Source organism: Pristiophorus japonicus, chromosome 8 (genome assembly GCF_044704955.1).
Source record: "Pristiophorus japonicus isolate sPriJap1 chromosome 8, sPriJap1.hap1, whole genome shotgun sequence".
NCBI lineage: Eukaryota > Metazoa > Chordata > Chondrichthyes > Pristiophoridae > Pristiophorus > Pristiophorus japonicus.
Genome location: NC_091984.1, coordinates 62,255,131 through 62,270,785, shown reverse-complemented (window position 1 = coordinate 62,270,785; position 15,655 = coordinate 62,255,131). Strand labels below are relative to the sequence as shown.

At 42.4% G+C, this 15,655-nt stretch overlaps 1 protein-coding gene across 3 annotated transcripts in view; it reads left to right on the top strand.

Annotated features, from left to right (window-relative positions):
- Window positions 1-15,655, top strand: part of ipo13b (importin 13b) — a 224,448-nt gene that overhangs the window by 126,705 nt on the left and 82,088 nt on the right. For all 3 annotated transcript variants that reach the window (XM_070886848.1, XM_070886849.1, XM_070886847.1), the window contains 3 exons: window positions 8,372-8,553; window positions 10,528-10,554; window positions 11,911-12,045. In XM_070886848.1, coding sequence (XP_070742949.1) covers window positions 8,372-8,553; window positions 10,528-10,554; window positions 11,911-12,045 — 344 coding nt within the window. The remainder of the gene's footprint in view (window positions 1-8,371; window positions 8,554-10,527; window positions 10,555-11,910; window positions 12,046-15,655) is intronic.

The window sequence follows — 15,655 nt, the reverse complement described above, 5'->3', positions numbered from 1 at the left end:
CACCAAACCCCCCCGACACCATACCCCACCCCCTACCCAACCCCCCCCCTTCCCACCCCCTCCCTTCCCCACCCCCTTCTCCACCCCCCCCCTTCTCCTTCACCACCCCCCTTCACCCATTCCCCCCCCCCTCTCCTTCCCCCCCTTCTCCTTTCCCACTCCCTTCCCTTTCCCCCCCCCCTTCTCCTTTCCCCACCCCCTCCTCCTTTCCCCACCCCCTTCTCCTTTCCCCACCCCCTTCCTTCCCTCCCCACCCCCTTCTCCTTTCCCCACCCCCCTTCTCCTTTCCCCACCCCCTTCTCCTTTCCCCACCCCCTTCTCCTTTCCCCACCCCCTTCTCCTTTCCCCACCCCCTTCTCCTTTCCCCACCCCCTTCTCCTTTCCCCACCCCCTTCTCCTTTCCCCACCCCCTTCTCCTTTCCCCCCCCTCCCTTCCCCACCCCCTTCTCCTTTCCCCACCCCCTTCTCCTTTCCCCACCCCCTTCTCCTTTTCCCCCCCTTCTCCTTTTCCCCCCTTCTCCTTTTCCCCCCCTTCTCCTTTTCCCCCCCTTCTCCTTTTCCCCCTTCTCCTTTCCCCCCCTTCTCCTTTTCCCCCCCTTCTCCTTTCCCCCCCTTCTCCTTCTCCTCCCCCCCCCTCACCTTCTCCACCTCCTCTCCCCCCCCCTTCACCTTCCCCTCCTCCCCCCCCCTTCACCTTCACCTCCTCCCCCCCCTTCACCTTCACCTCCCCCCCCCCTTCACCTTCACCTCCTCCCCCCCCCCCCTTCACCTTCACCTCCTCCCCCCCCCCCCCTTCACCTTCACCTCCTCCCCCCCCTTCATCTTCACCTCCTCCCCCCCCCCTTCACCTTCTCCTCCTCCACCACCCCTTCACCTTCTCCTCCTCCCCCCCTCCCCCTCCTCCCCCCCCCTTCCCCTTCTCCTCCTCCCCCCTTCCCCTTCTCCTCCTCCTCCCTTCCCCTTCTCCTCCTCCTCCCTTCCCCTTCTCCTCCTCCTCCTCCTCCTCTCCCCTTCCCCTTCTCCTCCTCCTCCTCCTCCCCCTCCCTTCCCCTTCTCCTCCTCCTCCCCCCCTTCCCCTTCTCCTCCTCCTTCCCCTTCTCCTCCTCCTCCTCCTCCCCCCTTCCCCTTCTCTCCCCCTTCTCCACCATCCCTCCCCTCCCCTCGCTGTCAGAAACACAGACACTGACAGACAGAGAGTGAGAGACACAGACAGAGAGATAGAGACACTGACAGAGACACACTGGGGGGGCATCCCAGCACACTGTTGGAGGGCTCCCGGTGCTGCAGTCGGTAAGTAGAAAATGTTTTATTTATTGATTTAAAAAAATATATATTTCTTCTTAATTTTTTTTGATTGATTTATTGGTTGATTTATTGATGTTTTTATCATTTATTATTGATAATGGCTCTTTATTTGTAAAACTGAAGTGTTTAATCTTTGTAAACTTCCCTTTAAACCCCCCTCCCCCCATTCCCTACACCTGATTTGTAACCTACGCCTGATTTTCTAAAGTGTAGACAAGGTTTTTTCGAGCGTACAAAAATCTTCACTTACTCCATTCTAAGTTAGTTTGGAGTAAGCTTTCACTGCCGAAACTTTGAAAACAGGCGTAAGTGGCCGGACACGCCCCCTTTTGATTAAAAAATTCTGTTCCAAAGTGAAACTGTTCTAACTGACTAGAACTGGAGCAAACTAAATGCCGAGAATTTGAATTTCTAAGATACTCCGTTCTAAACCAGTTGCTCCAAAAAATCAGGAGCAACTGAGGCCGAAACTTGGGCCCATGGAGTTTAAGGAACAAATTGAATGAACTGCAGGTGCAAATTCAATTTGGAGGGTGTGACATGGTAGCCATTACTGAGACATGGCTGTAAGGGACTCCCAGCCCCCGTCAGGACTGGGAACTAAATATACCAGGTTATAAGGTCTACAGGAAAGATAGGGACATGGTAGAGGGGGGGGAATAGCTTTAGTATTTAAGGATGAAATCACTTCAATGATGAGAGGCTATAACGAGAGGTGACCATGCAGTGGAGACTTCATGGGTAGAATTAAGAAATAGGAATGGATTTAAGACTATAGTCGGAGTTGTGTAGCAATTGTGAAGTGGTAGCTTGCATAAATGCAGAGATTAGTCAAGCATGTTGTAAAGGCAGAGTGGTTTTAATGGGGGATTTTAACAGTCATATAGATTGGGATAAGCAGACTAGCACACGTCAGAAAGGTAGTAAATTTCTTGAGTGTGTCCGGATAGTTTTCTGCAACAATATTTCCTAGAACCAACAAGAGGGCATGTCATACTAGATTTAGTAATGAGCCAGATTTAGTTATCTGCTTAACGGTGCATGAACATTTATCTAATAGCGATCAGAACATGATCGAGTTCAAAGTAGTGTTTTGAAAGGGAGAAACGCGAAACAGCTACTAAGATTCTAGATTTAGGTAAGCCTGACTTCAATGCGATGAGACAGACACTGTCAACAGTAAACTGGGCAAATCTGTTTATAGGTAAAACGACAGATCATCAGTGTGAAGTGTTCAAAAAAGACTTCAATGTGATACAAAACCAGTTTATACCCCTAAGGGGCAAGAGCTCTACTTGTCAAAAAAACAGCCATGGATGACTAAAGAAGTAGGAGACAACAAGCCAAAAATTGTCGTTTCTACGGACGCGTACGATGTGCACACGCACCCGCAGATGCCCCGCAAGTGCGAACTGTCAAACTGTCTTTTGACAGTTCCAATGTATCCCAGGAGAAGGGCCTTTGTGGGCAGAGATTTGGGCTATTTGCCCAACTCTTGCGCAGCGAATGTTCTTTAAACTCTTGCGTCTGGTTTTTGCATGAGTTTTAAAAGATAGAAAAATAAAATGTTACCAATAATTTTTATATTTAAAAACCCTGCCCATTAAAGTAAGTTTATTTTTACTCCTATTAAAACATATTAAAACATTTTTTTTTAAATGTTGTCTAAAACATTTAATTAAATTCAATTTCAATTAATTTTAAATATGTGAAGTGTTTTTCTTCTTTATTTTAAAATGCGTGTCTTTTGGAAGGTATTCCCATTCATAGGGCTCAATTTTCCCCAAAATATTTTTTTGGCATACTTGAAGAGTTACGCCCGATTTTTTTGGGGGGCCCCAGTACGCCAAAAAAAAAGTGTTGTAAGTTTCCCTGTTGGATCTCTCCATTTTGACATGGCCTAACCTGAGGCGGGTGGAGCCTTGATCTGCGCCAAAAAGATGGGCTGCCATGGTAGCCAGGGACACAATGCGAGCTGAGGCTGCAAAGTGAAGCATATAGCCACCTTGCAACACATTAAAAGAATTGAAAAACACACATTACCACCTTACCTCCAACCCCGCCCGAAGGCTGTCCAGTCCGGTCCCATTCTCGGTCGCCAGCTCCTCGCTCTCGCTCTTTTTTGCTCGCTCTCGCTCGCGCTCGTGCTTGCTTTTTCTCTCCCCCTCTCTCGCGCCACCGCACCTCTCACTCTTCTCGCGCTCTCTCTCTCTCATGGGACTGGACTGTGTATGTGAATCGGCGACCGAGAATGGGACCAAACAGCCTTCGGGCGTGGTCTGAGATTGGAGGTAAGTTGCTGCTATATGTTTTTCAATTTTTCAGTGTGTCTGGGCATCTGCTCCGCCACTTTCCTTGCCTGCCTCGATTTCCTTAACTCTCTAGGGAAGGTTTTGCAGGATAGGTCATATATGCTGGACTAACTCTCAGCTGGCCAAACTTCCCTAAATGGCTAGAAGTGGTGTAGGTGGCTGGTTACGGCCCCTTTGGCTGAAAAAAAAAACGGACTTAAAAAATTCGTAACTGACTGAGTTTCGCTGGTGGAAATTGATTGGGGAAACTGAGGATTTTTAAGTTAGGCCAGAAAAAGTAGCCTGCTCCAAAAAGAACGGCTCAAATACTGGGGAAAATTGAGCCCATAGAAAAGGTGATCTCCATACAAACAGAGATCACCATTACTGTGAATGGGGATACGCCATTTTCATTGGTTGGTCCGGCCCGCGTGATCCAGGCTGCATATATGCTCCTGGAATATGTAGCCCCCTACGCTGGACAATTTCTGGGCCAACATAAATCTAAAAGAAAAAGGATACGAAAATGCAATAAATAGCATGGATCCTGGTGAATGGGAAAGATACAAAGAACAACTATTAGCTGTCCAAACTGGCTTAAATGGCCAAAACGGGCGTAGGTGGCTGGTAACACCCTCTTTTGAACAAAACTAAACTAACTAAATTTAAAAAAATCCTAACTAACTTACTTACACTGGCACAAATTAAATGTGCAGAATGGGGATTTTTAAAATACTCCAAAAAAAACAGAACAACTCCTGGGGAAATTTGGGCCCAATAATTCAGGATAGGGTGACTGAACATCATGAAAACTTTCAGCTGATCAGAGAGCCAGCATAGATTTGTAAAGGGTAGGTCATAACCTGACAAACCTGATTGAATTTTTTGAAGAGGTGATTAAAGTAGTGGACAGGGGAATGTCTGTGTGTGAAATCCCTCATAAGAGACTATTAACTAAAGTTGAAGCCCATGGAATTGAAGGCAAATTATTGACCTGGCTAGGAAATTGGCTGAGCGGCAGGGGACAGAGAGTAGGGATAATGGGCAGGTACTCTAATTGGCAAGATGTGACTAGTGGTGTCCCGCAAGGCTCTGTGTTGTAGTCTCAGCTATTCACTGTATTTATTAACGACTTGGATGATGGGATAGAAAGCCACATGCCCAGATATTGATAGATTAAGCGAATGAACAAAACTGTGGCAAATGGATTTCAAAGTAGGCAAATGTGAAGTCATCCACTTTGGACCTAAAAAGATTAGAACTGGATACTTTCTAAATGGTGAAAAGCTAAAAATAGTGGAGGTCCAAAGAGACTTGGAGGTCTAGGTACATAGATCATTAAAATGCCATGAACAGGTACAGAAAATAATCAAAAAAGGCTAATGGAATGCTGGCCTTTATATCTAGAGGACTAGAATACAAGGGGGCAGAAGTCATGCTTCAGCTCTACAAAGCCCTGGTTAGACCACACCTGGAGTACTACGAGCAGTTCTGGGCACCTCCTTAGGAAGGATATATTAGCCTTGAAGGGAGTGCAGCATAGAGTTTACGAGAATGATACCCGGACTCCAAGGGCTAAAAATTCGCCAACCTTGCACCCATTTTTTTGTGTGATATTTTGCCGTTTTTGGCGGCGGCGGCGGGAAATTAGAAGTCTTGCGGCGGCGCTTTTCAAATACCATTGGAGAGAGGAACACCACGTGCAAGACTTGAAATAAGCGCTTTCGACAAAAATTTGGCTTGAGCGCACTGGTATTTCGGACGGAAAAAAACCACCATGCAAAAAGTGGTGTTGCAGCCCTTGGTATGAAGACCTGCAAAAAAGGTAAGTTAAAGTTTTTATTTTTTATTTCTTTTGCACTGATTTGCTAGTTAAGTGTCTTGTGAATGTTTGTGATTTTTAAAATTTTTTTGTTTTTTGCTATTTATTTTTTGGTGTTTTCCCCCCTCCCTAGGCCCAACTCGCAGCGATATCGGTCTCGGAGTAAAGTTGCAGAAAATTTGTGCAACACCGATTTTTACCACTGCACAAATTAAAGCTTAAATTTATGTCCCCATAGCGATAGCATTGCCATAATTATCACCGAGAATTGAATTTCTAATTTCAAGGGTTAATTTATGAGAGATTACATAGACTAGAATTGTATTCCTGGAATTTAGACGGTTAAGGGGTGGTTTGATTGAAGTTTTCAAGATAGAGAAAAACTATTTCTGCTGGCTGGAGAGTCTAGGACTAGGGGGCATTGTCTAAAAATTAGAGCCAGATCTTTCAGGAGTGAAATTAGGAAACACTTCTACACACACAAGGTTGTAGCTGTTTGGAACTCTCCCACAAATGGCAATTGATGCTAGATCAACTGTTAATTTTAAATCCGAGATTGATAGTTTTTGTTAACCAAAGGTATTAAGGGATATGGTGCAAAGGCGGGCAAATGGAGTTAGGTCACAGATAGGCATGATCTCATTGAATGGCGGAACACGCTCGAGGGCTAAATGCTTGTTCCTATGAGAGGAAAACAAAGGTTGAGGCTCTCGCAAGAAAAAAAAGCAAACTTGCAATAAAGATGAAGATGTAAAATTTTTTTTTAAGTTTCTTAAAAATTTTAATTTTTTATTAAAATGGATAAATTTGACACTACACAAAATTAAAATTAGATTTTCATGGCCAAAACTTTTGTTTAGTAGTCAATACACTGTTAAAATCCCAGTTATACCTTATCCAAAAGGGTCAAACTTTTAGGGCTTGATTTTCGAGTTGTTTGCGACCGGGTTTTCACCACGTTTTGACCCTCCGCGGCAAAAAATGGGCTGTCAGCTGTTTTTCATCCGGGCACGATGCTTGGTTCGGTTTTTATGGCGGTGCTTAGAAGCACCGCCGGGAAGAGCTGTGCCGGGTGTACAGCAGCTTGCATTGCAACACCGGCACAAGTTTCGTCAATCACCCGACCCCTACACCGGGAAGTGCACCCCCCAATAACCGCCAGGGAGAATACAGCGAAATGTGGGCCAACACTGCCATCATCATAGGCAGTCTCTTGAAATCAAGGAAGTCTTGCTTCCACTCTAAAAGTGAGTTCTCAGTTGGCTGTACAGTCCAATGCGGGAATTACAGTCTCTGTCACAGGTGGGACAGACAGTGGTTGAAGGAAAGGGTGAGTGGGGAGTCTGGTTTGCCGCACGCTCCTTCCGCTGTCTGCGCTTGATTTCTGCATGCTCTCGGCGGCGAGATTCCAGGTGCTCAGCGCCCTCCCAGATGCTCTTCCTCCGCTTAGGGCGGTCTTAGGCCAGGGATTCCCAGGTGCCGGTGGGGATGTTGCACTTTACCAAGGAGGCTTTGAGGGTGTTCTTGAAGCGTTTCCTCTGCCCACCTGGGGCTTGCTTGCCGTGTAGGAGTTCCGAGTAGGGCGCTTGCTTTGGGAGTCTCGTATCAGGTATGCGGATGATGTGGCCTGCCCAACAGAGCTGGTCGAGTGTGGTCAGTGCTTCGATGCTGGGGATGTTGGCCTGAGCGAGAACACTGATGTTGGTGCGCCTATCCTCCCAATGGATTTGTAGGATCTTGTGGAGGCAGCGTTGGTGGTACTTCTCTAGCGCTTTGAGGTGTCTACTGTATATGGTGCACGTCTCTGAGCCAAATAGGAGGACTGGTATCACTACTGCCCTGTAGACCATCAGCTTGGTGCCAGATATGAGGTCCTGGTCTTCAAACACTCTCTTCCTCAGACAACCGAAGGCTGTGCTGGCACACTGGAGGCGGTGTTGGACCTCGTCATCGATGTCTGCCCTTGCTGATAGTAGGCTGCCGAGGTATGGGAAGTGGTTCATGTTGTCCAAGGATTTTGATGATCGGGGGGCAGTGCTGTGTGGCGGGGTCAGGTTGGTGGAGGACCTTCGTCTTACGGATGCTTAGTGTAAGGCCTATGCTTTCGTATGCCTCGGTGAAGATGTTGACGATGACTTGGAGTTCGGCCTCTGCGCAGGCGCAAGCATCGTCCAGATACTGTAGTTCGATGACAGAGGATGGAACGACCTTAGATCTAGCCTGGAGGCGACGAAGGTTGATCAGGTTCCCATTGGTTCTATAGTTTAGTTCCACTCCAGCGGGGAGCTTGTTGAGAGTGAGATGGAGCATTGTAGAGAAGAGCGTTGGCGCGATGACTCAACCCTGCTTGACCCCGGTCCGGACGTGGATTGGGTCTATGGTGAATCCGTTGGTCAGGATCCCAGAGTCACAATGCGGATTCCATCCACTAAGGGGTACAACGGACATGATCTTCACCGCACGACAACAACAAGAGAGATGCAGGGAACAGCACCAACCCTTGTACATGGCCTTCTTTGACCTCACCAAGGCCTTTGACTTGTCAACCGTGAGGGACCATGGAGCGTCCTCCTCCGTTTTGGCTGCCCCCAAAAGTTTGTTGCCATCCTCCGCCTGCTCCATAATGACATGCAAACACTGCCAATTTGCCGTCATGAGGACCACACATTCCGGACCAGTATATGACTATAGGATAAACATGGCAAGTTTCTAGTTTGAAAATTAGTAATGTTGGGTGATCACAGTTTTATTTGGCCTTGGGGATTTTTAGTTTTTCCAGATTAATTTTACGCAATTATAAAATGACTTCCTTGTTCCCCCTTTCCTGCTTAAAATCTGGAAATCAGTATTCATGTGCTGGCTGCTCTACTTGAATGCTAATTTGTCTCTCGTTTCATAGTCACAAGTTGATGGCTGTAACTTTCTTTTTAACTACTTCCAATCTCTTCTGCAGGTGCACTAGCTGAATGGTTGGCTGATCACCCAGTGATGATTAACAGTGTATTGCCATTGGTATTGCATGCTTTGGGCAACCCAGAGCTTTCCATATCCAGTGTTTCCACGCTGAAGAAGATCTGTAGAGAATGCAAGTATGACCTACCTCCCTATGCTGCTAATATTGTGGCTGTTTCTCAGGTAATGATAACAGAGATTTAAAAACTATATTTGCAGCAGCTAGTTACTGCATCTGTTTACATTTAGAAGATTGAATTTTAAAGTTCTTGTGCTGTCACTTTAAAATGAGAGACCATGGGACTTTGAGCTAGCCAACTGTGGGATTGAGATGCGCTAGAAAATTGTATTTACCTTCTCAGCATGATAACTTGTGTGGGCTATGCCATTGATTGGGGGAAAAAAAGGTGACATTTTGTTTGAGTCTTTCTACTGACAAAATGATTAGAGAGATATTTGCTTCGAGGTGATCACCCATTTCCTGATGAGGAGGAAAGAAAAGAAAGGGAAGGGCAGTGATTGGAGAGAAGACAAAATGTTTCTTTTTTTCCCTCCAGTCCTATGCCTGTAGCTTTGTTTATTGGGACATCAGCCAGTGATGTCAATCCATCAATTGGTTGAGAACTCTCCTGCCCACTCTTGTTTTCCTGTCTGGTTGCTGCTAACGATGTAACAAATTTAATAACCATATGCCCAGCACAAATCAATCGGGAACAAAAGATGGACGACATTCATTCAAGTATACGGACATAAAATTTAGTAACTTGCAGCATGAAGGTGTTGAATTCATGATTTTAAAAAATATATGTATTACTGGGTGACTCCCTTTTTCAGAAGAAATAAAAAACACACATTGTTATATCCTAACTTGATATAAAACTAGATAATTTGTATTCCAAGTGGAATGTAGTTTATTTTTCCTTTTAATTTATCAACATTTATAAGACAGGAATGGCATGAAGCCTTGGAGAAATTAGGAATATTAATATTTTTATGTTATAATAAATTCCGCAGGTGCAATTGTTTATATTGTGTTCCGTTTGCATCCATTGCATTCGTTACATCGTTAGCAGCAACCAATCAGACAGGAAAACCAAGAAGCGTGGACAGGAGAGTTCACAACCAATTGATGGATTGGCATCATTGGCTGATGCCCCAATAAACAAAGCTACAGGCATAGGACTGGAGAAAAAAAAGAAACATTTTGTCTTCTCTCCAATCACCACCCTTCCCTTTCTTTTCTTTCCTCCTCATCAGAAAATGGGTGATCACCTCGAAGCAATATTAATAATGTGTCTATTATTTCAGCTATTTATATATTATTTGTATTTTATGTTGTATTTAATTTTCACGTCCTTCAACATGTCAGTATATTATTTATCTGTGAAAACCCATTAATTTAAAACTGGTGAGAATGACTGAAAACACAAGAAGCTATTGATCTGTGTGTAGGGCTTCATGTCTAGTGATGGTACTCATAATTCACCAGGTCTAGATACACATTGTTCAACTTAAAAGAATGAGCAGAGCTCACTGCCAGAGCTTGGTAGGGTATTAATGTTTCATGTGCGTTTGCAGGCAGACATGGGGGAGATAACACCGATCCCCCTCTCTGTTTTAGTATTGCATGTGTGTTTTTGAAATAACAATACATGCTGAAAATACACAGCCAATCCATCAACATCTAAAAGCACTCAAAGCTTTAATCTTGTCTTTTTTTTTCAGATGTTGATGGCCCTGCTTTGTATTTGCAGCATTTTTAATTGCTTTTCCTTGTTTTTGATTTTATCGAACTCAAAATCAAAAACAAATAAGTTCGGCTTTGAAGAGTTGTTAATCTTGGTGTGCTATCAGAAGTGATACTTGAGAACCACCGCTGTGAAAGAGATCAGAGTTCTATTGAGCCAGATTGTTCAGCAGGTGCAGTTCTTTATTTTGTATTTAGTTTGTATCCATTTTCCACATACATGTATATTAATAATGTGATAAGTTAGTTCAGCTTTTTATGTGTTTTTAAAATTATTTGAAGGATTGAAATTTGTCAGTGAGATTTGTCAAATCTGAGGTTAAGGGATAGGTCAGCTAACATGAAACAGTTTGTTACAATGTAAAAGAATGATAACCTGGATTTTTCTTTTTTGCTATTATCTTCCACAGGAAGTTTTAATGAAACAAATTCATAAGGTCAGTTGACAAAATTTACTGATAGCCATTAAAGCTCTTGGCTTTTTTAAAAAATTAATTGAGAAATTAGGAATATTTGCACTTACTTTTTTGCCTTGTCTATGTTTATAAGTCATCATTATCATCTTAGGCAGTCCCTCGGAGTCGAGGAAGACTTGCATCCACTCTTAACATGAGTTCTTAGGTGGCTGTACAGTCCAATACGAGAACCAGAGTCTCTGTCACAGGTGGGACAGATAGTCGGTGAGGGAACAAGTGGGCGGGACAGGTTTGCCGCGCGCACTTTCCGCTGCCTGTGCTTGATTTCTGCATACTCTCGGCGATGAGACTCGAGGTACTCAGCGCCCACCCGAATGCACTTCCTCCGCTTAGGGCGGTCTTTGGCCAAGGTCTCCCAGGTGTCATTGGGGATGTTGCACTTTATCAGGGAGGCTTTGAGGGTGTCCTTTTAACGTTTCCGCTGCCCACCTTTGACTCGTTTGCCGTGAAGGAGTTCCGAGTAGAGCGCTTGCTTTGGGAGTTTATAAGTACAGCAAGGCCTGTTCCATGACAATTGTGCTAAGTCCACTCACTAAAATAAGAATGTACATTTAACTGTACATTTGCTGCAAAATTAATATTGAGCTGCCTCAAATTTTACCTCAGAATTCATTTTAATTGCCCTAAATTTCTGGACTGGAAATGTGGATTCTATATATGGAGCATTTATATAAAATTAATTTTAATGCAGTGAAGTTTAAACGTAATACAACAAAAACAGGACCATGCCTGTTGAGCTGAATTGGAATTTTACAAAGTTATTAATCTGATTATATGTACAAGTCTTACTGCATCCTTTTTTCTATAGTTTCCATCTGCAAATATATTTTTTATCACTTTATACATGAATATTGCTGGTGAATGAACAATTAATGACAATATAATTTTAGTAGGGCTCAAAATTGAGTTCACTGAACCATTAGACAGCAAGACCAGCAGATGAAAAAGTTACTAATGTGACAGAAATGTATTTTTAAAAGCTGCTTAAAATAATATTTACTTGTCTGCTGAGGGTGGGTTGTCAAAAGCTCCCGCAGAAATCGTGAGAACATTTAACAGCATTCAAATGTATTCCAAAACCCAGTGATCAGCCAGCCAAGTTTCCACTGTTACTTATTGTTTGATTTTACTGGTCTTGTCCTGGTGCTTGTTTTGAGCCTTGTTTTGGTAAATGTTGACTTTTGCTAAACACATACTAATTTCACTTGTTTTGTTTTTATTTGGTACTGCAAAAATGCTACCATCTATTTTTTTTATTTTCAAGTTTTAAAATCTTGTTTCCTTCACTGAGCTCTTTTTATTTATCCCCTCTCTCAGACAAGTCAGTGTATGTGGCTGATGCAGGCACTGGGATTCCTGCTCTCTGCTCTCCAGGTGGAGGAAATTCTCAGGAACCTGCACTCCCTCATCAGCCCCTACATCCAGCAGCTGGAGAAACTTGCTGACGAGCCGGTATGTACGATGAAAAGCCAGCAGCTGCACAATTTTTGCCCTAAAACCAAGACTTCAGGATTGCATGAAACTGTTTTCTGTGCGTCTCTTGCTTCTGTCTCACTTCCAGTACTTTATTTTCATTCTTCATTTTCTTAAATTTTTCTCCTTACTTTATATAGTGGGTGTTTTTTTAAATGTTTTTCTTGTATCCTTGGCCACAAAACATATTGTTAATCTGTGTCAGTTTGTTAAATTCCAAGCAGTGAATTAATGCCACATAAGTGCAAAGGCAGGGCTAAGCAAATTATCTCATAGCATTCATTTTGCATCCATCAATTTATAATTAAATGCAAGCTATTATTCTGATTTCTAATGTGTGCAGTTGAATTCAGCTCTAGTTTTGCATTAAGAACACATCTACATTGTGCATTACTAGCAATGTGATTAAAATACTATAAACCTCCATTTCGCTACACCTATATGTTTTGCAAAAAATATTTCCCGAAATGGCAACACTTCCAACCCTCAGAGCAAGCTTGTTTTTAAAAACCCAAATGGTTAATATGTTTCCTGAGCAAGTTGTGCGCTGCAGAAATTAGAAAAATCAAAGACAAGGAAAGGAGATGCAACCTACTGAAACTCGTGCCTACATCATTCATTTTAGCAACCAACTGAATTTTGAACATCTCTATTGTTTTTCTCTGCTCTTCTTCTTAGGCGGTCCCTCAATTTGAGGCTGACTTGTTTCCACACCAAAAAGGGATGAGTTCCCAGGTGCTTCAATGAAGGACCTGACATTCCAGGTCCTGAATTACATGTTGTAGGGTGGAAGATGTCTGTGCGTGGACTTTTTTTAACGTGTGATGGCCGTTGCACACCAGTCACCACATGGGCTTGACAGAGCTAGGTCTTGTTCCAGTGGCAAGGATTAACCAAGACAACTGGAGACCAGCTCTGCTGCACAGACCCAATGCGTACAAATAATGATGGGTTATAAGATGGTGATAACCGAGAGGTCATCACTGTCAGAAAAGATTGAATAGGCCGGGGCGAGAAAGCGGAGAGATGGCCTGATAACGTTTAAGATTTCTCTGCTACACTGTGCATGGCAGATTATTTCAAACATTTATCACTTGTAAAAAAAAAAGCTTTTCATAATATGTTTTAAAGTTACTTTCCACAAATGTTAATGTGATGTCCTCTGGTTCTTCTCTTCTGGCTTATTTTGTATATCATCTTACCTATACCATTTAATCCTCTAATGCATATCAATGTGTTCCCTCCCTCCTTCCATTTAGCTGGCTTGTTTCTCAACTATGGAGCATGAGCTCTTTTTTCCCTTCGTAGTTCAGCCCCTTTCCATTTGGGAATAAGCTTAATTGATTACCGCTGCACCCTAACCAAAGTCTACATATTTTTGTGGCATAATGATCAGAAGTGAAAACTACTCTCGAGTATCCTATCCAGTGCCTTTTAAAACCATAGCATAACATCTCCAGGCTTGTACTTCACCACTGTAATTACATTTACCAGCATTGTGTTAGTCTAGACATTGGTAGTTACTAGTTACAAGTTTTGCTACTGTTCTCCGATCCTGTTCCAAGTCTTTCAATGCTAATTCAATTCCATTCGTAGGACCATAGAATTTACTCCACAGAAGGAAGCCACTTGGCTACTTGTGCCAGTGCTGGTTCTCTGGCAGTCTGATTCCTTTGCGCTTTTCCCATACCCTTTAAAAAATTTTATTTTAAAAATCATTATCCACGACTCTTTTTAAAGCTGGTAACGAATTCTGCTTCTATCACTGTTTCCAGTGACCTAACAATCCTCTGCATTAAAAAAACTCCTAACTCTGCCTTCATTAATTTGATGATCTTAAAATCATTTAATGATGGGGCAGATTTTTGACATGTGTAATACTTTATATTTATCAGTGTTAACTTTATGTTGCTATGTTTGCCCATCTAATTCTGCAAACATTTTATGCATCTTCTGCCTCTATTGTTATGCCTATTCTAATGTCATCAATACTTTTGACAATCTTACATTTGGTTTCTAGGCTATTGAGTAGATTAGATTAGAAACATCAAACAATGACTCAATACCTCTCTTCCCCATTCCCATCTGACGTTGCATCTCAAGAGTATTCTTTGTTTCATGTTTTTAATTAGGCTACTATCCATGTATTACCCGGATTTCCTGTGGCTTATAGATTAAAAAGAAATCTTCCATATAGAACTTCATCAAAAGATTTTTGAAAGTTCTTTTAATCAATATCATAGGGAATTCTGTACTCTACTTTATCTTCAATACCCTCAAAGAAGTTAGAGAGGTTTTTCACACAGGATATTTCCCTTTTACAGTCATGCTGTCTTTTTCATTAAAGGTATTGCTATATAGGTGCTACTCAAACCTATTATTTGGAGTAGTCTCCAATATTTTACCCATTATTGATCAGCTGATGAAACTGTTGTTTGCTGGATAATGTGTTTCCTCTTTTAAATATACTATATTTGCACACTTCCATTCCCGTGGAGCCTTTCTAGCACCCAATGATTAATTCATAAAAATACGTAGTACCATGTAGATTTCCTCTCTAATTATCTTCAGTATCCTAGGATATATACTATTAGGTTTTAATGATTTGTTAATCTTAAGTATCTTTAGCTACTTGAACACTTATCCTACTGACTTTGAAAACTTCTAAGATATTGGGTGTATTTAAAACAAAAAGGGAATAGCAAGTAAGCATTATCCTCTTTCATTTAATATTTTAATATTTTGTCTTTTTTACCATCACTTTTACCTTTAGTATTCTAATTCCCTTTCTAATTACAATCCACTGTTATCAGAGGTTTTGATAGAGTAAATAAGGAGAAACTGTTTCTTTTGGTGGGTGGATCATTAACCAGAGGACACAGATTTAAGGTAATTGCAAAAGAACCAGAGTGGAGGTTAGGAGAATATTTTTTAACCAAATAAATTACTAAGATCTGTAATACACTGCCTGAAAGGGTGGTGGAAGCAGATTCAATAGTAACTTTCAAAAGGGAATTGGATATATATTTGAAAAGGAAAATATTGTAGGGCTATGGGAAGAGACCGTGGGGAGTGGGACTATTGAATAGCTCTATAAAAGAGCCAACACAGACACAATGTGCCGAATGATGACCTCCTATGCTGTAAGATTCTATGACTGCAACCTCCTTGAGCACTTCTTTTTCCCTTTACCCCACAATTTTCACTGTATCTACAGCCACCTAACCCTGTACACTGAAAATTCCTGTGTCATTAATTTCCAACAATTTGGTTTCTGTCCTACTTGTTGCGCTGGCCCATCCATCTTCTCGGTACTCATAGCTTTAGCCTCTGGGGGACAAATCGCCACCCTATATAACAAGAGTGTCTGCAAATGAATTGGAGCATTCAATATACTGTAACTTCTCTTTTCCTTCACCACAGCATTTTCCTTTGTTCCTCTAAGCTGCTTTGACTTTTTCCTCAAATCCACTCTGTCCAGTACCCAAAAAGTATTTAACACTTTTGTTTTGAGTGTTACTCCACTATTGCCTTCTTACCACCTCTCCTCACTATCTTGCATACTCTGCCTCAGCTGTCTGTGTTTCAT